Here is a 27328-nt window from a genome sequence, read left to right as displayed (position 1 = left end):
GGTAAATTATTCTATTTTTAATTTTTTTGAAGAAATTTTATGATTCTTATCCTATCAAGGTGTGTTTACCTGAATAGAATTAATTGAATCTATAGAAATATTCGGATGATTTGTAAAAGAAATCAAAATATGTATTGATTTTGTTTTTAAATGTGACAGATTGAAGAGCAGAAACCTAAAAAATATTTAATCCAAGCCTAAGAAGGACTAAATTCAACCCGAAAAATAGAAAATTAAACCATAAAGAGACTAGGTTCAAGTCAAAAATCTTTACCTAGTTTTCAAACCTAAAAAAACACAGATTGAGGAGCAAAAGCCCAAAAAATAAACAATTGAAGCATAAATAATACTAAATTCTACCCAAAAAGTTATAAGTTTAAACTAAAACGGACTAAACTCAAGCCCTAAAAAGACTAAATTAACTTTTTTGATTTTTATTCGGTTATTTATCGGATATTTAAGTTAATTAAAATGATCAGATCTTCAGAAATATTCGGATAATAATTTTACAAAAAATATATTCAGCAGATAAACGTCCCTTGAAACCTATTAACCCCTTTGTAGAATACGTTAAAATCCATAAAAATATTAAGGGAAAAATTTAGAAGAATAGCTCCCATCTTGTCTTAAATCCAACCCCTTAACGCTCAGTTGAGGCCATCCTCCCCTATTAAATCAGTGACATTGTATAGGGGAGAGCGGGGTTAAAAAAGTCACTTAAGGGTTTAGAAAATGCTCAAATTATCATATTTCCCAAAAAGATAAACCGATATGTATAGCTCATTTCCTTAGGAAATTTGCCGCCCTATAACTCTTTCTCAGATCATTTTGTTCTATCTAGCTAGGAAATATGATATTTAAGGCTTTTTCCAAACCCTTAAGTGACTTTATTAGCCCCGCTCTCCCCTAGATTTTTTTTTCAGAGTATTAAAGACATCTAGAAAAGTATTTATTGTACAAAAATCACCCAAAAAAGATGAATTAATGTTCCCCCATCTGTTACGGATTTCCTTGGCAACTATTTAAAGTCAATTATCTCTTTTACTAAAACCTTAAACTTCAACCCAATAAAATTTTAACACTTTTAGACAAAAATTTCACTACAAATCGTAATATTTTGAGGTAGTTAATGGTACACAAAATCGTAAAAAAAACTCGCCAGGTGTGTGTGTTTTATGTGCTAAATGTATTTCAGGTCTCTTTCTTTTTTCTCCCACATTTATGTATGTATATAATTTCAGTGTCAAGTTCAGGATCGCGACTAATTTCACTTTATGCTGGGGAAGCTCTATTAGCGCACGATATAAAAGTTTTATGGAATCTTATAAAATAATTAATATCCCCCCCCTCATGGCTTCTACGTGAACCTCGCGAGGCGTGCTTGTTGCGCTGAGCATTGAATTGGATGTTTGCACACTCATTACAGATCTTACATAATACATATACATAATAATATTGTTTATTGGACCTAATAAATCACTCCTCGCGCAGACTTGGTATTTATTTCACACATACGCGACCCAAAAGCTCTCTCCCTCACTCCTCCTCCTTCTGCCCCCTGAGAGAGTCTTTGCCGCAACTTCTGGGAGGATTATAGAAAATATAATTTAAGTGAAGGCGCGCGCGCCGAACAAACATTCTTTCACTCCTCTTCCCTTTATATGGGGCTCTCTCTAGTAAAATTTTATAGCCATATTATTGCTCAATGAAATACTCGTTAAATTCCCATTGACATGAACGAGATGGATTTATTGTTGCTCTGGCTTTTTGACGGTGTGTGATGAGGAAGGAGCGCATCTCATGAGATATGTACCAGTGGACAGGAAGAGGAAGACGAGATGAGAAAAAAAGAGAGTATGTTAGGTACCTATAACACCACATTACGGCCCCCTCTGCCCTATGCGGCTGGAATCAGCTGACTCCCAAAGCCATGACACACATTATATTCCATTCTGAACTGAGAATAAGTGGAAATTGCACCCCCCTACCCCATAAAATCACTGAGAGAGGATCAATTGGAAATGCGAACCACTTTTTGGTATACGCGGCATTAGCACCCTCCCACCCCCCCTTACATGTGTGAGACGGTCATTGTTTACAAACACACCGCGCGCGCTCAATGGCCGTCTTATGGGCCATGTTTATTAATTATTAACCCCAATAATGGGGCCATTCGCACATACTTTATTACCCCAAATGTTTATCAACATACTGGACTTCTGACGAGACTTCCTACACCATCACAGCTCGTCTCCAGTTTCAAACACCAAACAAATCATTCGAACATGTGATTTTTTTATTATTATTTTATTTTAACACCGCACACGTGAATTATGTAAATTTATCACAAATTCATTGATTTTTTTTATGTATTTGTTAAAAGTCCTTTGAAAATTTTCCGAGATTATTTAGAGATTTTTTAAATCTCGTTTTTCATTTTTTTATTTTAAAATTCAAAAAAAAAAAGATTTTGAATGATTTTTTCTCAAAAAATAAAAATTTTAGAATCATTAAGTTTCGCTTAGATATGAGTTTTAAACCTCGTAGGATGGTAAAGAAGGTTTATCCTTTTACTATTCTAAAAGTAAAATTCACTACTAACAATATGTCTGGCCTAGTCTGATTTTTAAGAAAAACTTAAGTTCTTCTTGAGCCAAACTTGAGTTCTTTTTAGGTCGGACTTTTTTTAAGGTTAAGTTCTTGAAGTTTTAAAGATTACAATTGGCTGAATTTCGGTAGAATATATTTTTGAATTCATCCCCAAATAAGTCTGACGAAACCTTAAACAAATTAATTCCGGTCTAAAAAACTACAGCTTTGTTAAAAGAACATAGGCATATTTTAAGAAACTTAAGCTTAACATAAAAAAAAAACATAACCATGATTTCCTCATAGATATTTTTGCAAGTCTTTTCTCTAAGAAATTACTCAGAGATATAATTTGTAATCGATAAAAAGCATTAAAATTTTTTTAACAAAATTAAGAATTAAATTTTTTATTAGAATTGTTCAAAGGTCTAAAGTTAATGAAGATTCTCAATTTTAATAGTCAAAAACTACAAGTTAATTAAAGAATAAAATTGGATCTTAGTTTTTTATTTGTTGAAATAAAATGATTTTATTTTTATTATCTTTTTTATAATTTCGATTTAATCTCTTTTCCAAAAAAAAAGTTTAATAAGCAAAACCAATATTTTATTAATAAAAAAAAATTAATGAGACTCTAAAAGTTGAAAAATCCTAATGAAAAATTTATTTAAATAATAAAATGCTGATTCAAGTAATTGTTATTAAATTAATATTTAAGATTTTTTTTATCATTCTATTAAATATCTAACTGGAATAAGCTACTAAGAGACTTATTATTTTTTCTGCATAGAATTCCTTTAAGTTCGAATTAATAAAATGAAAATTCTTTAGAATTTATATCATAACGATTGTTAAAAAAATATCTTCTCTGATTTATTTAATAAAAATTAAAACAAATAAGTCTGATAAACTTTGAACTTTCCAGTGGAGTGATAACAATTTACCAATAGTCCCTATTGTCTTCAACGATAACATTCTATGCGAAATTGAAAGGAAAATGAACTTTAAAGAATTTTTCTTTCCATAAGTGCTTTCTAAATTAAATCTCAAAAGGTCTTAACACTGAGAGAAAAATAAATCCCAAGACATAGGTTTGGTAGAGAGATAAAGGTACTTTGCGTAGTAAAATTGAGACACTGTACCTGGGGACTCACCTGGCGTAGAGTAAGCATCACTGGCGTAGGGCCGTAGTCCACTTGTGGCGTAGGTGGTGTCATAGGTTGACTGGGTGCCAGTGCCCTCTACAGTCTGCCTCGCAGCATGACGATCGTCCGTCAGGTAAGACGGTTGATCTCGGTAATTCCAGTATGGTGGCTGTAAAACAGCAAAATAAGGCAAAAATTGTGTTTTTTTATAAAACTCTTAAAAAAATCGGAATAAAATGAGTGTGTGTCTTGGCTAAAGTACTAACCTGTGGAAATTGCGCCTCTGGATACCCATAGTAGACAGACTTGCGATCCCTCTCGAGATAGTATTGCGAGTGGGTGTGATATTGTGATTCAAAACCAGTCTCATAGCCCCATGCGTGTGGGTGTCTTATGACGGAGGGGTCAGGTTCAAATCCTGGACGTTTTGCAGGTATATGGAGAGGGCCTGTGAAGAAAGAATTTCAAGATTTTTTTTTTAATATAAAAATCTATCTCTATGGTTTATCTATCTAGGATTTTGAGGTTATGTTGTGGATAGAACTTTTTGTAGTTGTAATTTAGGTGTGATTTAGGTGCAGGGTGCGTGTCTACGGTAAATTTTTAGTTTTTAATAAAAAATGGAGGTTTGTGGGGGGAAATTGGGTGGGAAGTTTTTTACCTGCCGGCTGTGAGCTGACACTAGCAGGTGACTCACTCGCCGTCGACGGCGCCACGATCTGTGTCTGTCCCGCCACCGTGTTGGATTGCTGGACACCACCTGTGTTTGGCTGATTGGGGGGTTGCTGTACCACGTGATTGGTCTGCTGGCTTGACTGCTGGATAGCCGCTGGTGGACTATGCCCTCCCGCCTGTCCGGCGGTATCCTCGTACATGGCAGCACCAGACGCGTGGGTGTGAGTGTGCTGCCCCCACCAGGCCCCGGCAGTGGCGTGCGACCCTGCCGAGACATCGTGGGGGTCGTAAAGAGCGCACGCCAGCGGGATGGTTGTAAAATGGTGGGGTGAGATAGTTATTGTTGGTTTTTTTGTTTTCCGTACGTTCGTTGTCCACAGAGGCCGGTCAGTTTATTTTTTTTTTTAATCACAATGAGACCGTTTTGGATTTTTTGGTATGTGTCAATGGTGCGGTGGGTGTCGTGGGTTAGTCCGTACACACACCCAAAATTTTATTTCAATTCCAGCAGCACCGTTTATTTTTGAATTTATTTAAATATCAACCACAGGTCACAAATTAGTCGCCACACACACGCACAAGTTAAATGTACGCAAATTAATATATTTTTTATGCGACAATTTTGTGGTGAAATAGTCAAATCGTTACGCAACCCACGTTAGACGATGGTTGGCACGCACACACACACGTACATGTGATTTAGCCCACAGTGGGTGAAATTGCACAGATGAATTTGCAGCCATTTAGATAGGTCCACGATGCATTTGCAAGTTGCCATCCAACAGCAAAATATTTTAGCCCATGGCCAGAGTTCGTCGTGTGCGCGTGTTTCGTAGGTGTGATTGATTTTTTTTTCAGTGTGCCCGCCACACACACGAGTACACAGTCAAATTTTTTTACGACAGTTTTTTCCCCCGGTTCACATTTGTTTTGATTTGTGACGAAGTTTTGACGACAACCGGCAAGTGGTGCAATTGGTTGCAAACAAAAATGATTTTCGCATTTATTTCAAAGATTTTTTTATTGAATAATATTTTTTTTTGTATTACGAAAATGACGTGATCCAGTGCACAAAATGGGATATTTTTTGCATGAAAAATAAAAGAAAAAAAAACGTACACACAAATGAGTTTTTTTCTTGTCTTTTGCACTTGTCTGCTTCACTAAGAAACTAAGAATAAAATACAAGAGTTTTGTCTCTCCTATATATCTCTACTGCTAACGGCTCCACACGAACTCCACACGACTTTTGTGAGCTTTTCACACGCGCGCGGGGAGAGAGAGAAAATTACATGTATATATAGCAGTGTGTATATATAGCCCTCACTCCCCCTTTGAAAAATTTCCTCCGAAAGTTGTGTTGTAAGGAAGTTGCACGGGGTTAGTTTCTGTCAACAACAGGGGTTGTGGCATTCAACACCATTCATAACATTTTTATTTTGCGTAAGAAAAATTTTTTTTTGGCACTAAAAGTTCAAAAGTTCACAGTTGAGAAAAAAATAATTATGTATGTTTTTTCTTCTTGTTAATCAATCGGCAAATCTTTCGCCATCTGATGGAGACACAGAAACTGCTAAATATTAATGTTGTGTGTTTCGCACAAAAGTCACTGTTGTGTCCTCCAGATATATATGTGCTATGCTATGTATATTGAGCAGTCAGCATGAGGTCGAAAAAAAAAAAGAAAATCAGCACGCACTACAACGGTCGCGGTCAATTGGTGGAATTGCTGGGGACATAGAGATTGTGCCCAATTGAGTGGTGGGATCTCCACACTTGGCCATTCTCTTGGATACCGCATCCGAAAAGCCCCTTCACGTTCGCCTATCAAGCGATCGAAGATCGCAACTTTTTCCCAAAATCCACCGCATTTCCTTAAAGATTTCTTAAGAATTTCTTTTTTTTTATTTTTTTTTCAATTCAGTCCACTACACTGATAGAAAAGAAAATCCTTTTCACGGCACAACCGCCAAAAAGTAGTGTTCGTGTCACGAATGTTCAGCACCGCAACTACACAACACAGAATGTGTGCGAGAGACTTCGAATGGAATACCTTCGCCGATGTGCCAAGTAAAGTGTGACGACCCGTTGTTGCGACGGAAGACGTCCGTATCTCGCGATGCTTGGCTTTACACTGAAAAGCAACTTGGTGGCGCGCTCTCAGCGACACTCTCTCGTCAATCTCACTCCGCTTATAATATTACATACAATTTCCCATCGAAAACTCGCTATCGTAGCGAGAATCCACACTGCTGTTTGGGTGGCAAGAGAGGAAAAAAAAGCTCATCGCGCGCGTGATACAACCAAAGCAGGGTCCCGTGGTGGACGCATGCGTTGGATGCGGTGCATTCTTCCCTCGGAAAGCATCACAAGTGCAACAGAGACAGCACGGTGTGCGAGTGAGACGGAATGCGCCGAAAGCTTCGCCTCCAAATCGCACGTTCTCTCTCGTGTGGCGATGAGGGACACCGTGAACACCCGTCCATGTGTGCGCGCCCCATCTGTACACATATCTCTCCCACACGTATTCGTGCAAATCGCCACGCGTGCGTATACACGGTCTTTCCATCTACTGGCCATCGTCACAACTAAAATCCACCACATACATCGTTCTCAGACCGTTTTATAACAACCCCGCGCGTATCCCGATGCTACCTACCTACCCGCGAAGAAAAATCCCAAAACCTTTAACAAAAAAAAACCGATCTTCCCAAGAATGAAGAAGCAGCAGCAAAAAAAAAGAAGTCAACACATCTTGAAGCTCTCCTTGCCAATTTTTCCCATAAAATAATCACTCTCAGTGCGCATCCCAGAGGCACAGTGTCGAGGCGTCACACTTCCAACCATAAATCACGATGTAATTTTCCGGTAAGTGAAAATCATAAACAGGTAGAGGAGATAGTAAAAATTACAGGGAGAGACTTTAATGGCGATGCATCATTAGAATAAAACATGTTAATCGATTTGAGCAAACACCACGACGCGACTTTTTTTTTCTACTCTCTGCCCCGTCCTTGTCTCCCGGCCAGGCCTCAGACCGTGGTATTCCCACCCATTTGCCACTCTTACCCAGAGAGACTACAACACACCAGTACACACATTTGCTAACAAAAGGCACACAACAGCCGAGAGAAGCTAATTTCTTCAGCAGACCTTTTGTTCGATACAAAAGAGGAGGGGACTGCTAAAGAAAAGTCAATCATAACGCGTCCAGTTATAAGAGTTGGTGTCCCACAACGTGTAGAAGTTTGTTTATGCGTTGTAATGCTATTTGTGAGCAGAATTAGTAGGCAAAGTTGATTTTTCTTTGTAAAATTCGGCAATTTGATGGATAAAAATGGTCATATCTCTGGTTCTATAAGACATACAGAAATTTCTTGACTAGTTTTGGAAAGGTATTGAAACAAACTATAAATTGACATAAATTTCAATAATTTTCAAGGTCACCTCCAGAACACAAAATGGCGGTTTTTTGTTTTACGAAAACAGTTTTTGGCATTTTTTGTCCCGAAGGAATGGTTTTAGAGGTTTCTGATGTTCTAGAAAGTTGTAGAGTTTTACAAAACCTTTAATTTGGTACCAAATTGAGCAAAATCGGATAAGCGGTTCAAGCGATATGGCACTTAGAACTTTTCAAATTCAAGAATTTTTAAAATGGCTATATCTTCTAAACGGCGACATAGATTTTCTTCATTTTCGGACTGGTGAAAGATATTGAGTCAGGCTACAACATATCAAAATTTAAAGAAAATCGATGATGGGGATTCGGAGATATTGCCCCTTAAAGTTAGGCAATTTTTGTTTTTGTTTTTAGCGCCTCTTGAGGATGTTTTTGAAACTTGAAATGTTCTAAACAGTTGTAGGGCTTCTCAATACCTTTCATTTGATACCAAGATGGTCAAAATCGGTCAAGCCGTTCTTAAGTTATATCGAAAAAACACTTTGTGCTTTAGGCCGCCATATTTGCTAAACCGCTTGACCGATTTTCAAGTATGAATTGTTAATGAAAACGTCTCACTGAGCTCTACAACATACTAAAATTTCAGATCTTTAGCTGTAAGGGAAGTGGTTGACGGTATTTCAAAATGGCGGACGGCGGCCATCTTGGATTTTGAAAATGCGAAAAAATGAAATTTTACACCCACATTTCTATAGAAAACTTCAAACCGGAAGTCTCTATCTGTTACCGTTCTCGAGATATAAGGCAAAGTTTAGAGTCCCGGACGGCAGGCCGGCAGGACGGCAGGACGGCAGGCCGGCCGGATCAAAAATTTTCCACCACCATTTTCGGAATGTGGGATGTCTAAAACGTGCTCATACCAAGTTTGAGCCCGATCTGAGGTGGTCGGTTTTTCCGACGATTACAATACTTGGTGTTGGCCACGAAGTGGAACACCAACTAATACACTTCATACTGAAAGATTAGGACGAAGACATTTTTTAGATTTCTGAAGAAAAAGTTTTCTTTAAAGAAAAAAAAATCTGAAGATTTTTCTGATCGTCTTTGGGCATCTATAAATTCGTAAAGACCTTCATATTCATTTAGTCTGATTAAGCCTGACTTAAGAAATCTTTAGTTTCGCTTAAGAAAACCTTTTTAAAAAAATCCCAAATTTTTCTTAACAAAACCTAGGACTGTCTGACACTAATACCCTCATATTCTTTTTTTTTATTTAAAAAATATTGATAAAATGAAAATGATTTTTCATAATTATTTTTGATTTTTTCTTTACATCCTTGGCTGATGGACTTTGGAAGCAAAATTATATAGAAAGAATTCCTAGGTTACCTAGCTAAGTAAGCAGCTTTCTTGTACAAATATTAGATTCGTCTGGTTCGTGTAATTTAAAGACTTCTGTCAGCTTTAGTAAAGATTATTAAATACGATTTTAATTAAAATAAAAGAAAAGAAAAAAATACAAAAACAAAAAATAAAAAAAAACAAATAATTAAGATTTTTCTTCCGTTTCTCATTGTGTCTTTAAGAAATATCACTAATAAAGTCAACGGAAGACACTAATTCATTGAAAAATAAAATTTATTAGATTCTTTAATTTATTCTTTAAGAAATATTTTATTTCTTTTATTTATAAGAAACTACATTGTTTTTTTTCTGTCTTTTAGGAACTTACACAAATAATGATAAAATAATTTTGAAAATTACGGGAATTTTAGGATCAATTTCCGAAACAATTTTAAAGAACAGTATTCGAACTAGAAAAAGATCAGAATTTAATATTTTCGCTTGTGAAAAATATTTTTTGTCCTCCACAAAATTAATTTAATTTTTAACATTTAGGCCATTTTGTTCTTGGGGAGTTTTTAAAATATTTGACAATCCCTCAAGATTCTGATTCAGTGAAAAATTTTGTTTTTCCTACAATTCTAGGTTTGTAAGATTCTTTAATCATGCTATTTAAGGAAAATATTAACTACCTGCTATTCCAGAAAATTTTTAAATATGTTTTTTAGAAAGTTTCTGCAACGGTAAATCTTTAATTTTTCTTTATAGTACTAAAACCATAGAGAAGTTTGATAGCAAAGATTGTCAAAACCTTACTATTAAAATTTTCAAGATATAAGATAAAATTTTTACCAAATTTTATTTTAAGAATGTAAGTTTTCCTTCGAATTTCTTTGAAATCTTTGATTAACGAATAAGGTTATTGATAAAGGAATTTATTGACAAACTTTTTATCAATTTTCTTGACTTTTTTTTTGTTTAATTAATCAACAACGAACCATCTTTAGGCAAGCAAAGAATCTTTAAAGAAAAGAAATTTTAAAAAGTAGGTAAATAAAAAATTGAAGCTTTTCTTAAAAATCTTTTTATATTTTTATTTAAATGAAATCAACACGAAAAAGCCTAAAATTTTGAATTTGTTTTAAACCTTTTAAATTCATTTCCATATTCATGGTTTTCTCAGCAACAACAGACGAAAAAACAACAACACAAAAAACCAATAAATTCCTCCTCAATCAGATATTTCTTAACTTCTTATGGATATGAATTCATTGACCTCTCCATATGAGTTTTGCGAAATTTCCCCTTTAAGAGCAATTAAGGAAAAAAAGTTAAATGTAGTTTTTTTTTCTTTAACGTTAATTACAAATCAAGCATGGAAGTGAAAATTTCTCCTCATTAAAGACGCGGAGAGGCGTGGCTGGGAAATGATGCGTGTGCGTTGATATATCTGAATGCCACTGTATTACTACCTTTTGGAAGGATTTCTTATTGTTATTTCACGGTAATAAAGTCATAATAATGTTATGTGAGAACAAACCCAAAGTGGTGTGTTAGCTGTTGATTCCGAAATGGGACTTAATGAATTAGAATTGAAAGGGGTTAAATACTCCTTTTTGGCTTCTCTGCTGAGCTTGATTATTCAAATATTTCGGACGCAGGGAAGGAGAGGAGAGAACAAAGTCAGAAGCCGGGATTTCTTCTTTTTTTCCTTCATTTTGGGAGAAAGTCAATCCAACCCCTTTCTTGTTTCAACATTTTTTGTGTGGTGGTTGGGAGAAGAGAACGCCGTTGCTTGTGCCTTTTGCAAAGGGATGATTTTTTGTTCTGACATCGTTTCCTCGAGAGAAGAAGGCAAGAAAGCCTCCTTCCTGTGCTGGCGGCAATGCTGCTGAACAGCAGCACAACTTTATGGCCATGATGATGATTTCAGGATTCTGATGCTATCGAACATGCAGCCATTTTCAACAATAAAGAATGCAGAGAAAAAAAAACGAAAAAGGGGTTTCAAATCATTTCATCCCCCTACAGCGGTGAGGGGTGGATCCCTCATCATATATAGTTTCTCGTACCTGCACAGCCTCTGAATAAATTATTTATTGACGTCTCACAAAATCATTTTGGAACAAACCCAAAAGATCCTCTGAGTGATAGGAGATCTAACATTTTTGCTCTTGCAGATAAGCACGATTTACCTTCTTCAAGGTAAGCGCACACACCTTCGTCGAAATTACTATGTGGGAAAGAAATGTAAAAGAAGGAGGGGATGATTTTGTGTCTCAATTTCATCTCTTGTATAGAAGAAGCAAAACCAGTGTTTTCTTTTCACCTATTTTCCTAACCGTGAGTGTAAAACACTTTTATGGCAACAATTTGACAAATGACCACTTAAAAATTTTACAACAATAATAAATTTCGCTTTCAATATCACTAATCGGTCGTAATAAAACCACCTTAAACATTTTTATGTAATAATAACACACATTAAAATTGTTTGTATCTTCACTCGAAATATCATCGCGTCTCACGCGTTCCTCCTGCTCTTGCACTTGAAACCATTTCCGCTAGAGAAATTATATGTAGCTTAAATACGAGAGATAGGTTTATAACATTGGCTACAGCCACACATAAAGGAGTGTGCGACACCCAGAAAAATTCTTCATAACAATTTTTCCTCGTAGTGGAAGAAGAAGAAAAAAGAAGCAATATGTTGTAAGAAGAAAAAACATTACTATGCAACCAACGAACAAGCTGTACGCGTTCATGAACTTCATTCTCAGTCAGTACACCAGGTGGGAGGAATTCTTAATCACAAGCACAGACTTTTAGTTAACTTGGTTATTTTTTTTTACATTTCCCTCTTCATCTCTAAACTCATTGACAGCAAAATAACAAATCCACCAGCACCCGTCTAGCTGCCCTCCCCGCTCTCCCCCAAGCTATGTATAATGAAAATGTGAATGGAATTAAGTAAGATGAAGTGTATTGTCTTCCTGAAAGTGAGGCAGGAAGAAGAAGAAATACGCGCCTCAATTGGGTAAATTGGTATTAAAAAGTCATAAAAATTGGTTATAAGCAATTGCATCACTTGTAGCTCTGTGATTGTTTTTCTCACAACACCAACAACAAACCCTTCAAGCCATATGTTTCTCCATCCAAAAACTCATTTATTGGTCATATAAACTTTTCACGAGTGTATGAAAGTGAAAAGCTCTTGCCTTTTCCTTGTCCGCTCACACATACTGCTGTTGGGAATTTGTCTCATTGAAAGTGTTATGAAATTTGCTCTTGAGGCTCTTTTCAATTGTTCTTTTAATTATTAGATTAAAATTTTTGATGTTGGAGATTCGGTCAATTTGCAAATGTTGTGGGAGTCAAAACGCGGGATCTGACCTTTTGAAAATACTCTTTTATTATTTTTGCGACGTTTCGGAGCTTTATTTCTCCTTCCTCAGGCCTGCAAATACATTATGGACAATTTCTTTATATAACTTTCTAATTTTCTTTAACACTTTGAACTATTTTTTAAAAGTTAATTGAAAAAATTCTAATGATTTTATATAAATCTAGTCAAGGCTTTTTTACATTTCTGTTATTGAGATTGATTCACATTTTTGGGGAAATTTTGGGGAATTATTAGGGGATTTTTTATTTTTCTTACATCAATAATTGAGGGTATTTTTGTCAAATTAATTTTCACTTTCTGCATCCACTTTGCACCAATTACGGTTCTCATCACCATGGCTTTTTGACTTGGACTGTGTTGCAGAGATCCCTCTGGTTTTTTCATTCCTCCTCATCACAGCTGAAGAACTCTTGTTGATCCTCTCTCGTGGTGTTTTCTCTCATCTTCACTCTCTGGAGAATGGATGAGTATGCTGTGCTGATGTACTTGGTGTCCGTTCTCTTGTTTACATTTTTTGATCTTGTGATATATATGTGTAGACTCTCCAAGTACTCCAATTTTTTGTTCTGCTCACATCTATCCAATACTTTCACTCTCTCAAATTCAAAATTGTGGCCTCTTCCCCGTGAGTGGGTAGCTAATGCTGATGCATCATTTCTTTCGTCTTCATCTTCTTTGGCTTGTCTTATGCTTCTTTTATGTTGTATGAGGCGATCATGAAGTCTTTGGGTGGTTTTACCCACGTATATTCGACCACATGAGCATGGCACCGCGTAGACAACTCCGCTGTCCTTCAAGATGTCAATCTTGTCCTTGAGGTTTGTGTAGAGGGATAAGTTTTGGTGATGTGCTTTGAAGCCAATCCTCAGTTCTTAATTCTTTCCATTCTCCAGAGAGTGAAGATGAGAGAAAACACCACGAGAGAGGATCAACAAGAGTTCTTCAGCTGTGATGAGGAGGAATGAAAAAACCAGAGGGATCTGTGCAACACAGTCCAAGTCAAAAAGCCATGGTGATGAGAACCGTAATTGGTGCAAAGTGGATGCAGAAAGTGAAAATTAATTTGACAAAAATACCCTCAATTATTGATGTAAGAAAAATAAAAAATCCCCTAATAATTCCCCAAAATTTCCCCAAAAATGTGAATCAATCTCAATAACAGAAATGTAAAAAAGCCTTGACTAGATTTATATAAAATCATTAGAATTTTTTCAATTAACTTTTAAAAAATAGTTCAAAGTGTTAAAGAAAATTAGAAAGTTATATAAAGAAATTGTCCATAATGTATTTGCAGGCCTGAGGAAGGAGAAATAAAGCTCCGAAACGTCGCAAAAATAATAAAAGAGTATTTTCAAAAGGTCAGATCCCGCGTTTTGACTCCCACAAAATTTTTGATGTTAATTTTGGGTAAGATTTGATACAAATTAAATTTTTATCTACATTTCATTGTAGCTATTTTGTATTAAAATCTCTCAGTGGAGGCGCCTGGTAATATTTTCCGATTGGCGTCTTCATAGAATTACATGTTAGCTCACAAATTACAGTGGAGACGCCGGGTTTTATTAATTTATAATGTTATTTAATTTAAAATCATCTAAATATTGCAATGGAGGCTCCTGGTAAGCAATAATATCTTGATTTAATTAAAAAAAAATTTTATATATGACAGTGGAGACGCCAGGTTTTTCAACTATAGTAATTATATAACCATTGTACTGATATTGAGATGGAGGCGCCTGGTAAGCAACGAATACTTCGAATTTAGCAGATAATCATTGCTATTTATTTTAAAATCATCTGAATATTACAATGGAGGCGCCTGGTATGCAATAGATTTAATTAAAAAATCATTATTTGAGATACATACAATGATAGTGGAGACGCCAGGTTTTTTTTCAACTTATATTTATTCTTTCAACTACATAACCATTGTACTGATATTGAGATGGAGGCGCCTGGTAAGCAACGAATACTTCGAATTTAGCAGATAGTTATGTATATTTTATATATAAAGCAGTGGAGGCGCCTGGTATTATTGTTTAATCAATCAAATTACTTCGAAATCAACTAATATAATTCCTCAATATTTTCTTTTAATTGTTCTTTAGCGTCAACCGCAGTCTTAGCAAAAATTCTAACAGCGAAGGTGTAAGAAAAATATTTTTAATTCAATTAACAATCTTCCCATTATTTTAACGACTCAATTGAGAAGAAATCATGATGCCGGACTGGGGTTCATCGCTCTCTTTCTCTCTCACTCTCATGATACTTTGGTGGCTTTTGGGGAGATTTTCCGGGTGAAAATGAGGAGTCAGGATTGCTTGTGAGTATGTACGATGGCAAGAAGGCGGTTGAGGGTGGATGGAGATAATTCAGCACTTTTAGAGGTGATAAAAACCGCAATAAAATATCGAATGACATGTTAAATCAATCGTTGAAGAAACACTTTTTCCCTTTCTTGTTTGTTCCACAACAGCCACTCACAATTGTATGTCCCACACATACACACGATTCCCCAATTGATTTTTCCTTTTCCCTCTGGAGCTTCCTGGGAGAGGAGCTTCATTCCTGCAAAATCTTCCTTTTTTGCCGTGAATGAGGGAAGAGGGGGGCTGACGCTGTGGGGAAGGAGGATAATTTGAATTCTCTCACTGTGTGTGATTATCACGGGCGAAGAGAAGCAGGGCGATACCCCCCTCAAAATGTATGGAATGCCAAATGAGGCAATCTAAATAATGCATGAGAAGCCGGGCATTCGCGACGCGATTTGAGTTTGCTGTGTGGATGGAAATGGGAGTATGGAGAAAGATTGCTAAAGGTGGATAAAATGCGCCACGAAAAGGGGGGAGGATGGCTTGTGAGGTGTGTGGGACACGGGAGAGGGCAAAGAGGCAAGCAAAACATTCCATCCCAGCATGAATTTCAATTTTTTTTTCTTTCACAAAGCAGAAAACAGCACGGGTGAGAGGCGGGAGTATGAGACATGACACCGCCACTGCATTAATGCAATTAATTCCTCAAGTTTATGGTTGAGCTTATCTTCCACGCCAAGTGTCGGGGAAGATGCGCAAGATTTTGCAAAAAGGCAAAAGTTGCGAGAGTTGAGTTCTTTTGCGCGCAATGGGGGGAATTTTAAATGGGCCTTGTCTATGATGGAGACAACGCCAAAAGGAAATTCAACCTCGACACAAAATGGCACACGCAATCCCCCCAAGAGGATCACTTTTCTTAATACAACGTTGTCTGTATTTTTTCTCCCTCTCTCTCTCCCTGTGTTCTCCTTCATCTTTTGCCATTAATAATTCTGCACAGTATTAAATGAAAATGTTGCTCTATAAATGTTGCAATTTCAAGTGGGAGCCCCGCATATATGTTTTTAGGGGGAGATGCGCGCGCCTTGAGGCCTTTTGCGGGATTTGCAAAAGGCCATTTTAATCTTCATTTCTCGTTCGCATATTTTTCATCGGCTTGGTGGTGCAAAATGGCTCAATGAAGGAGGTGGAGCGCACGAAGAAATGAAAGGAAATTAACTGCATCGGACATCAATTCTACGAGTTTATTGGCGACGATTGCGCGATCACAGCCACACAGAAGAATTCTCCTTCTTCTGCACAATCACCGCAAAAGTCTTTAAAATGTGCATCTCATTTTCATCTTCCAAAGCACTCGGAAGATGCCTTTAAAAATTTTTTAAAAAGAAACCTCTCGCGGGATTTTTGTGTTGTGCGGCTTATTAATAAAACAACCTGCTTTGGAGACTACCGAAAAAAAGCATTCGTGATGAAAAGGTGGGATTATAAATAATGTAAGGCACGACGATAATGAAGACCACCAACTTTGTGATAAAACTCCTTTTAATCGCCACCAAAATCATTCGTTTTTTTTTTTGCTTTTAGAGAAAATTCAAATTGATTTTACGAGGTGAATTTTTTTTTTACATAAAATCTCATGATTGGTTTATTTTTCAGCGATGGATTTTATTGAGACACGAATTAATTTTGTTATGGGTGTAAAATCGCTTTGGATGGCTAATGGTCAGGATGGGCCTAATGCAGTTGGATTTTCTCCAGGGGGTAGACAAAGCCCTTTTTTACCCGAACACAGCAAATAATGGCGGACGGTTTGCAGAGAAATTAAAGGAAGAAAATGACGTCACTTTATTTCCAAAAAGTGCATCAAAATTTTTAAAATCAGTTTTAGTGCATTAATCTTCGTGAGACACCCCTCAAAAGCTATCATTCGATAGAATATTAAATTATCTATCCAGTGGTGGTGGATTTTTTCAGATTGAAGCATTTTCCTGGGTGTCTCAGCGAGTGAGCAGTGAATTCCTATGGAAATAGAGTCTTTGTCTACCCCCTGATTTTCTCTAATTTGGTTATTGTTTTATTTTTTTTCTTTATCTTGTAAATAGCTTTGAACTAAATTTTATGATTTTATTTCAAAATTGACGAATTTTTCATTAGTTTATTCGTTTGTGTCAACATTTGACAGAATATTTTGACAGCTACCTTCACTGCTGTCAAATCGCTGTCAAAGATTAAATATTTTATATTAAATAATTAAGAAAAAATCAGGATCTAATATAGATATTTCTTCAAACATTTTACAATTGTCTAAAAGAAATTTGAGTTCATTTGACACCACTTTGTCGGTTGATTTGACGCGACTTTGACAGTTATTTTGACGCAATTTTGACAGTTGTTCTGAGAGAACTTTAGAGTTATCTGGACACAACTTTAATAGTTTTTTTTTAATAGAACTTTAACAATCATTTAGTCAGAATTTTGACAGTCTCGATAAAACTTTGAGTTGTTCTGAGAGAACTTTCTTTTGACAGAACCTGAACTGAACAGTTATATGGGTTTGACAGAAACCAATCCCTTTATTTTTGACAGAAACTAACCCCTTTTTTTAACAGAAACTTAAAAAAGAATAATTCAAAGAATTCAAAGAAAATGTATTAAAAACAATCTCTTCGTGTTTTATTTTTGCTTCATCATGAGCAGCGTGTTTTTGCGGAAAAAACCTCGTGTGTGGAGTTGCGTGATTTGCGTGGAAGCTAAATTAGCACAAAATCTAATTAAGAATTTAATAAATATTGTAATACAGGAACACACTATATGTATATATTATTTTTTACTCTCTCAACTCTGCAAGAAAAATCTGTCTCTACTCAATGATTACGTATTTTTCTTATACATATTTTACTCTACCAAGGGCATCTTACAGAGGCAAAAACAAACACAAGGAATAAAAAAAATTGTGGGGGAGAGTAGAAAAAGATGAGAGTTGGAGGAGGTTAAAAAAAAAACAAGGAATCAAATTGGCTAAAAGTATAAATTTTTTGATTTATAGCCAAGTGTCAAGTGACTATAAAAAAGGTTTTATTCTTGTAATCTTCGAAATACATACCGTAAGCCGCACTGGCCAGATTAGCGTGAGTCCTGTTGAAGAGCTGCAAGAAGAAAAGAGAAGGGGTGGGTGTGTATGTAAGAAAATTGGTCACATTGAGGAAGATTTAATTTAATTTTCCAATTTTATGGCACTTTTCCCGCCCTATTGTTTACCCCGCCAAAAAAAAACGGAGATTTTCTCTCTCTTGTGCGCAATAAAAACATCAAATATTATAAATCCCGTCGACAAGAGATTATGGACTAATGGATTAGTGTGTTTACTTAATATACCCGCCTCTGTGGAGGAAGGGGGAAGCCAAGATGAAAAGTACGAGAGAACTTTTCGCCATGATGAAGAAAACGTGCGACTTTTTAAACATCCGACCGGATGCAACTTTTTCCCGCTTCATTGCTGAACTGAAGGAAATTCCCGCACATGACATACTCGAGAAATTAATATCTTTTGACTCTAGGGCACAACGGAAACAGGAGGTTTTTTATGATTTGTGTAAATGTTAATTTTTCTTACCTTTGGAATGATTATTGTGCTCCCGACTTTGTAAGCGCCAAAGTAATTGTCATTACTGGAAGCCTCTGCAATGAATGTAAATAAAAGAGAGAGAAAACCATTAGTTAGCTGTGTTTCTTTCAGATACAGCTTTTGTTTTTTTTTTTTACAAATATGTATTGTATAGTACGTGAAGCATAGGTTGCATGAAGCATAATTATTGTAGAGCTCCATGTAATACTATCCCAATTCACTTAAGTATTTTTTTTTATTTAAAAAATAGTAGATAAATTGAAACGAATAGTTTATAGCATGTTAGTATAAGTGTGATAATGTGCCATGACCTTTAATTAAAATAAAATTAAAAAAAAAGTTTCAAAGAAGTTCTTTTGGTTAATTCTTGGTGATAAAAAGCAATCAAACCGATGCTTACGTGAGAATGTTGCAATACCAATTCAAAGTACCTTCACTTTGCAAACATCGAGTATTGCAAAACCAATGATTAATGGCGTGTTTACAGACCGCAAAACAATGAAATAAAATTTATTTTTCATCTCTACCTCTCGAAAATCTTTTTCTCAACACAAATGGTTCGAAAATGCCATAAAAATCGCCTCCCCAAAAATTCAAATCATCCGCCATTTGGCGCTAAAAGACAAACTGCTACAGATTTCCTTTTGAAAATTCTGTCAGTGAGATCATTTTTGTGCGTTGAAGGAGGACATTTTCGTGGGTCTCAACACACACTGGAATGGAAAATTGGTGAGGTGTGAAAATTTCCATTTGAAAAGCATTAAAATTCCCCAGAAGAAGAGCATTCGTTGCGTGGGTGTGGATGATATTTGTGCACATTTCGGGTTTTTTAAAGTGTCTTTTGCGCTCCTCCAACAGAAGTTTGATGCGGTAAAACGCTGTTAATTGGTGGCAAATCGAAGATATATTGGTTTTGAAAACTCCTTAATAGATTTCAGCACTCTGTCGTTGCGGGAATGGTATCGCTTTTGTGAATGTTTAATGAACATAACAAGAAAAGATCATTTGAAATGCGCATGAGATTATGGAAAAGAGATGTGTGTTGCGCGGTGAATGATCCCAAAAAAAAAGGTGTAGATCTTCTTCTTCAATATACCGCGAACTACAAAAGTGGTCGGAGGAATGGTGTGTTAATTGAGTGGCCAAGAAAATGCCATCAAAAGTCGATCTCCCACCAATTTCACAACATTTTTTTGGGCTTGTTGTAGGTCCCTCTACCAAAAGCAGATGGTTTGTCTTTCTCACCGAAAAAAGTGTCACTGTTGAGCATCTTTTAGCAGGCAATCTTTGGGATTGGTTGTACGCGGGAATGCCTGAACAGGTTGCTTGTGAAAAGAGCAGCAGGATGTGAGAGAAAGGAGCGAAAGGAGGGTGAAAGTCCCTCACCACGGAGGATACAGATGTTTCCAATACAGAAACGCTGTTTATCATTATCGTCGTCGTCGTGCTTAACCCCCCCAAAAAGGCACTCACGGCATAAATAAATTATATATACATGGCTGACATTAGGGAATGGGAAACATGCACACTCCATTAATTTTCGAAAGTTCCTTGCATTGTACATTCATCCCTTTATTTTCTACCCAACCTCCCCTATATTGCGATTGGTTGTGCATACAAGACCGCGCGTGAAGGAAGGAAAATTGAGACATTTCACTCTCAGATTACCCAAAAAAAAAATTTCCTCCACGACAGCAAATAAATTATCGAGTGAAATTTCATGGGATATGCACAGCATCCAAAGCCCTTTTGCCAAAAATATTCATCTACATAGACTTTCTCTGCCATCACACATGCAAGAGAGGAGATGAGGGAAGATCGCAATTTTGAGATTTCCTCAAGACGACGAGGGGATGCCAGGGGAAAAGGGGATTATTTGCATTTTTCTTAAAACTCCGCAAGATTCGTCTGGGGATTTTATTTATAGTTCACTTTTGGGCTAAAAATGATGAGAATGTTCCCCCCATGAGTTTGATTTATTCTTTACAAATTGCCAAAGAAACTTTTGACTCAATTCACCAGAAGAAATTTCATTCACATTAGAGATTGATGTGAAGCAGTCGGATAAATTTAGGATCAAAAAGACTAATTGAGAGATTTAAGTAAAGTCTAGCAGATTCCTCTTAAATATATTTTAAGGAAATTGTTATTTATCGGAAAATTTAAATTGTAGGAAAAACTAAACAGGGTTGTATTTTTTATGAGCTTAAAATCATTTTTAAATTTATTTGAGACCTGAAGAAAGGGATGAAAATCTCCGAATTGTTTTTGAAATTTCTTCACAATAAAATGTCTTAATTTTCACAGAAATGTGTTTAAGAGAATTCGCGATTTTCCCTAGTTTTTAGTCAAGTTTTAAATAAACTATATTGAAGATTTTAATTTAACAAATTTTCTTGTTCCTTTATTCTTAAAAAAAAAATATAAAATTTCTATTAAAATTAATGGATGTTTGACTCTTTAAGGAATCTTGTAAAACTTAATTTTTATCTTTAATATTTTGCTTTCTTCAATAAAATAAATAAGTCTTTCACTTCCCAGATCCTACCAACCGTCCCCTCCTTGACAAATTCCATCGAATTTCTCCTTTCCTGCAGCACTCCTTGGAAGCGTGTCAGGATAAAAGAGGGACGCTGCGTGTGAAAGGATCTCGAATTTGTTTACAAAATATCCTCTTCCTTGGCAGCTTTTACGGATTGTATTTCATTGTTTTGCCCTTTGCTGCTCAGCTTGAGAAATGTTCCAATTTTTGGGTCAATTTTCACAGCAAATCCCGGTGAAAGTTGCCCCGAGGGTGTTGAAAGACGTAGTCCAGGATGGAGACAAAAAAGGGGTTGCAAACTGATTTGCCTATACTTTGCATACAATTCTTCACATTTTATGGCACTAAACCCGGAATTTTTTGTGCTTCATGCTCTTCTATGGAAATATCTACGGGGGCTGCTATATGTAAAAACGGGGTAGATTTATTAAAATGGCCAGAAAAGAGAAATCTCCGAGCAGGAAAAAAAGGACACACGGCAGGAAAATCAAATGGAAGGAATTTTTTTACGTGTGTTGATGAAGGGGTTGACAAATTATCATTCCCAATGACTAATGGGAGGCATCAGGGAATTTTATCAGGAGAATAACATCCTGTATGGGAGAGAAAGGAGTTTATTTTTCGGGGGGAAATTCGGGGGGATGTAAAGCAGTGCAATTGAGGCAAAAGGCAGGGAAAGAGTGAAAGAGAGTGGCATCATATCAAATGTAATGGGGCACCATCACGAAAGTCATAAATTTGAGGATTGTCCCGGCCCAGGGGGAGATTTGTCCTGTCTGCAGGAGCATTTGAATGTGTGTGAGTGTGTGTTTGGTAAATTATTAAGTTGAATTCTTCACGTACTCCACCATCAATTTACTTAATTATAAAATCCCCACGACTGGGCGGAATCGACTTCCATTTTTTCGCCATGATTAAATTGATTAAAAATTCAGATTGTACTTTTTGGTCCATTTGCCAGGGGCCATCGTCATACCCAAAATGGAGGCAATAATGATGCCATTGTTGAGCTTGCACGTATGTAAGGGGGACAAGCAATGAAGGGAAGAAAAATGGGGGACGAGGATGGCCTTTTCAAATGGAAAACACGCGCCAACATTTTCCACCTCCCACCCCTCCCCTCAGCCACCGCGCATCGCATACAAATGCCGCGTGTATGCTGCACACGAATCCCTGGAGCATGTTTCACTTCGTGCCTCTGCCATTTCCTCCGTTTCGGTGCGCCCTCCCTGTCGCGCTTCCCTCCTGTGAATACCAAACAGCTCCCAATGTCGGCATTCCCTCTGCGCTATGTATAAATATAGTTATACCTTCCTCTTCTCAAACACCATCGAGAGCCATGTTTTTCTCAACACAACTATCGCTCCATCTCATTCGCACTCACACAATCTCTGTACACGTCATCTCACTCACACTCTCTGCCTCATTGGGAGTCATAATAATCTCCAGAAGAGCCATTGCTTGTCTCTTCGTGCCTGGGAGTCATCTTTCCGGGTTTAATTCCAAACAAACAAGAGTGATGCCATGTCAACTAATCAGACCGATAAATTCATGGTGAAAGTTGATGGAGGATGATTGGACCATTCAAGGCTTTATCAATTTAGATTATTAGCAATTATATTCAAAAGAGGGTGAATAGAATTAGTATATGTAGGGGGTGAATTTTTAGGACTTCAAATAATATTATTTTATTTTTTTCGGATGGACTTACTTAACCGAAAAAGCCCAAGAAAATAACTTTAAAGAGTTGCTAAAAAGAAAATTTATTTTTCTACGATTTTCACATAAATAAAGATCATTTAGCTCAATTAATTTTTGTCATAAAGTTTAAAAGAAATTCTAAGATGAAGATACAAAAATTATAAAAGAATAATTAAAATTTTTATGTAAAACAGTATCTTAACCAATTTGGGAAAACTATATTTTTCTACTTTATTAATTTAAATATTTTTTTTAGGAAAATGTAGGAATTTCTGCATTAATTTTTGTTTATGTTTTTTAAAGAAAAATAACTAAAATTAATAAAACAGGAACATATAGTTTTCCCAAATTGATCAAGAGACCGTTTTACACAATAATTTAAATTATTCTTTTAAATTTTTGTTATTTAAAAAAAATGTAGAAAATGTTTTCAAAAAATGGGCCTTATTCAGCGACCAAGAAATCTTTGAATTTTGTACTGAAATTTCAAAATTTCAAGGGTTTCTTCGTCGCTGAATAAGGCCCAATCTTTGTTTATTTTAATTAAGTTTTAAGAGAACCTAGAAAAACAAGGAAAATTTATTGGTTCTTTACAGAGTTTTTGACTGATATAATTTTCAAAAAAAAATCTTTTCACGGAGTTAATCTTATTCACCCGCTTTCAAACTCATAATGATTTTCATTAAATAGAAAAAACCTTGAAAATAAAATTTAAAAAAAAGAAAAATCCTCAAAAGATATTTCTTAACCAACTTAGAAATAAAGCCAATAACAACTAAAAAAAGAAAATTTAGAACACAGTAAGAAATTAAAGAAAATAGAGCTCATGTTTTAATCTCATTTTGGAAAATAAAATTTTCTTGGGCATAAATTTCCTTGGCACCTTCTTCATGTACACACAGCTTCCCATACGCGACCCCAATTGAGAGCACACCATCAGCCCCCCTATTTGGAAGAATCCTAGAGAGAAGCCTGGAAAAACATCCCCCTCTGGCACAAGATATCGCTTTCGATTTATGATTATTGTTGTGTAAAGTTTTTCCATTTAAAAGTTTCCACTCCCAAGGGGTGCAAAAGAAAATCGTACCAAGAGGCGGAAATTGCGGAGAGGGTGGGGAGGAGGGTGAAGGAGAAAAAAAAGCGGAACTTTCCTTAAGGGCGGAGAGGTGGCAGGCAAAATTACACGGGGGACTTGGAACTTTATTACATTTTGTCGCTTCTCGAAAGATTCCGCACCGTCATGCCATCACACCCACAATTTTTTTTCTTCATCACCCAAGAAGAGCCCTCCCCCATTTCAAGAGCTAGGAGAGTGAAATTAGATATTCTTGCGTCTCTGGTTGGGATCTTTTTTGTACGTCTTGTCTCCTCAATGGTGTGGAATTCCCTCAGCACGGGATTGTCTTTCACGCAGTCCATCCAGGGGAATTCCATCACGTTTTCCATGTGCCATCGATTGCATTTTGCTACACCATTTGAGCCATGTTGTGTAGTGTTAAAGCAAAAAGGAAGGGGAATGGGGAGGGTTGCGAGAGCTCTCCGTTGAAATCCTCCGTCGAATTCAATTCCACTGATGCATCCCGAGTTGCCACATTCGGGGAAATGAATCCATCCTGTCTGGAATTGGAGGAGCTTCAACTTTATGTAATTTAATTTCAGTTTTCATATCTTCTCCTCTATCTCCGCATATAGTGGCTCTGGCTTTTGCTATATAGAGGAGAATATGAACGGAACCATATGGCGATGATCTTGCCATTGCAGAGAGCTCCTCTTCATCCCATAAATGACTTCTTCTCATGGCAAATGTCTCTCCGAACGCGCACACGGGGCAAGAAGATATTTTGGTGGAATGAGGGAGAGATGGTGAGAATTTATATTAAATAAATTCTCATTTTCTTACTTAAAAATTTTCAATCCATAAAATCCATCCCGAGTTTAGCTTGATTGAGTTTTTAAAGTAGATGAATCTATCTCACAAATTATCCTCCTCGCATGGTGAAGAGAAAGAAAACCCCAAAAATCATCCAAAATAGAATTAATTAAAATACCAAAAAATAAATGCTGATGGAGTCCAACGGTTTTCTCCTGGACGATGGTACATATATTAAAATATATATCTGAATTATAATTTCTGACTATCTTCATCGTTCTCTCGTTCACTTCTTTTTCCCATCCTCTATAATGACTCCTCCGTGTGCGCGTCTCTCGAAAATCTTCTCAGCTGGTGATGCCAAAAAAGATCTCTTTCTTGACTTTTGGAGTTCAAAAAACTTGACACACAACCCCAGCTATATACCACGACCAAATTATATTCTCCGCCAATGGCCAAAAGGAAAAATGAAGAGGAAAAAAAAGAACATCAAGAGTGAAAGAATAACTCGGAAATTATCTCCGCCTCTTGAAGAAAAAATGTACTGGTAAGCTGACCAAGCTTACGAGAGCTGTGTTTCTTTCAGTGTACCAATTTTGTGAGAGCAAAATAGAGCGTAAATTAATTTAAATACGCGCAAAGTCGGGAAAAGTTGAAAAGTCATTCCTCAAGAAATCTTTAGAAGGCCATATCTCGAGAACGGATCCATAGATTTTCATAAATTTTTTTTTGTTTGAAAGGTCTTGAAGTCAGCTATAACATATCGAAAAATGAAGAAAATTTATGTCGCCATTTTCGAAAAATTCGAGTTCGAAATTTTCGAAAATTTTGTTTTTGATTTTAGCGCCTCTTGTGGTCATTTCTCGAAGTTGCAATGTTCTAGACATTTGTAGGGTTTCACGAAACCTTTCATTTGCGCTTGAGTTGATCAAGATCGGACTTGTAGAACCTGAGATATGACATGCCAACTTTGGAAGGCTATATCTCGAGAACGGATCCATAGATTTTCTTCACTTTTGGCATGCAATTAGATAATATAGTCAGCTACAATATATCAAAAAATGAAAAAAATTTATGTCGCCGTTTTCGAGATATTCATCGAAAACTCATCGAAAATTTTGTTTTTGATTTTTGGCCCCCTAGCAGTCACTTTTGAAACTTCGGATGTTTTAGAGAGTTGTAGAGTTTGTTGAGATCTTTCATTTGAGCCCGGGTTGATCAAAATCGGTCAAGCCGTTTTCGAGTTATGGTCGATTTTCGATGAAAAATTGTGGCGGCCATATTGACTAAACGGCTTGACCGATTTTCGAAAATGAGGTATCGTTGGAAAGCTCTTGATGGCCCCTACAACATATCAAAATTTCAGTCTTCTAGCTATAATAGCGGCTGAGATATAGCAAAAACAAAATTTTGAGGTTATTCAAAATGGCGGACGGAGGGGTGGGGGGTGGATTTGACCTCATAATCGGACGTCTTCCAGCCGATATTTAAACTTTGCCGTTTACCGCAAGTCTCTATCTATCACCGTTCTCTCGCAATTTAGCGTTATACTCCGGCCGGCCGGACGGCGGCCGGCCGGAAAAAAAATTTTTTGGCGCATACGTTTTTTGGAATGTGGGGACCCTAATTCGTGCTCATCCCAAGTTTGAGCCCGATCTGACGACTTTCGATTTTGCTCGGTACACAAAAGCTGTGTCTGAAAGAAACACAGCTAAAATTGATGATATGGTGTCAATCGTCGAGTGGATCGCCTCTCGATATCCTTCTTCTCCGTATAACCCCAATTGAAAATATTTTAATCACTCTCCCAACAATTTCTCGGCACAGAACAAAGTTGAAGAGTTTTTTTTCTTTTACTTTTTGTGTACGCTTCTTCTCCCCCAGATTTCTCATCTTCTTTTGATCTTGCAGCTTCCACGATCTTCACAAGATCATGAGCTCCGGAAACTGGATCTTATACCCATGGTATCTCAGCTCACTGAATTCAAGTCTGAGAGGCTTACAAATAATTAATTGGGGTGATCTTTTTTTCTTAATTTTGGGATTTGAAACAAATTGATTGAAAAATTGAAGAAAAAAGTTTTTTTTGGAAAAGTATTTTTTTAATTAGGTATCTTGATCAAATTTAGTTTTATAGACTTATTTCTTGTGTATTTCTGAATTTGATGAAGAATCCTTTAAATTTTACCTTAAATCGTACACTTTTTCTGAAGTTTTTATCTATTTTAGACAGGAATCTAGTTTAATTAGACACTTTGTACAATTCTAACGTCTGACGTTTCTTCTCAAACGGTTGTCGTTTACTTTCTCAGTTTTCGTTCCTATTCTAACGTAATAATAATAATAATAATAAATTTTATTCACACACTCAAATTTTTTACATCTGGTGTTTGACGTTTGTTTTTATTTTAACTCCTAAAATTTATTATTTCTCATTCAAAAATCTTTTTTTTAAGTTTCTAAAAATTATTTTAAAAAAATTTTCAATTTTAAAATATTTTTCAATATTTATTTTTTACTGTAACCCGAACTCTTAGAATCTTTAGGGTGTTTCGACACTTAAATACATGACTCCGCCACTCATTTTAGAAGCTTTTTGATCTAAGAATAAGTAAAATCAGACTTCATTAAAAAGCTCTTTAATTCTCACATAAAAATATCAACTTCTGAAGCCTAAATTTCATATTTGAAAATAATTTGTAAGAAGCATGGATTAAAA

At 36.2% G+C, this 27328-nt stretch overlaps 1 protein-coding gene across 7 annotated transcripts in view; it reads right to left on the bottom strand.

The window, feature by feature from the left end:
• The window catches only part of LOC129787858 (homeobox protein abdominal-B-like), a 79163-nt gene that overhangs the window by 6300 nt on the left and 45535 nt on the right, over positions 1-27328 (bottom strand). For 2 of the 7 annotated variants that reach the window (XM_055823673.1, XM_055823675.1), the window contains 5 exons: positions 18485-18549; positions 17975-18017; positions 4396-4674; positions 4001-4182; positions 3732-3903 (listed from right to left, as the gene is read on the bottom strand). In XM_055823673.1, the coding sequence (XP_055679648.1) occupies positions 3732-3903; positions 4001-4182; positions 4396-4674; positions 17975-18017; positions 18485-18549 (741 nt within the window). Of the gene's footprint in view, positions 1-3731; positions 3904-4000; positions 4183-4395; positions 6343-6462; positions 6662-17974; positions 18018-18484; positions 18550-27328 lie in introns of those variants that run through there. The other 5 variants (XM_055823676.1, XM_055823677.1, XM_055823679.1 and 2 more) reach the window with 4 other exon arrangements.

The sequence above is a fragment of the Lutzomyia longipalpis genome, chromosome 1, assembly GCF_024334085.1.
Source record: "Lutzomyia longipalpis isolate SR_M1_2022 chromosome 1, ASM2433408v1".
Classification (NCBI taxonomy): Eukaryota; Metazoa; Arthropoda; class Insecta; order Diptera; family Psychodidae; genus Lutzomyia; species Lutzomyia longipalpis.
This window is presented reverse-complemented; position numbering and strand designations above follow the sequence as displayed.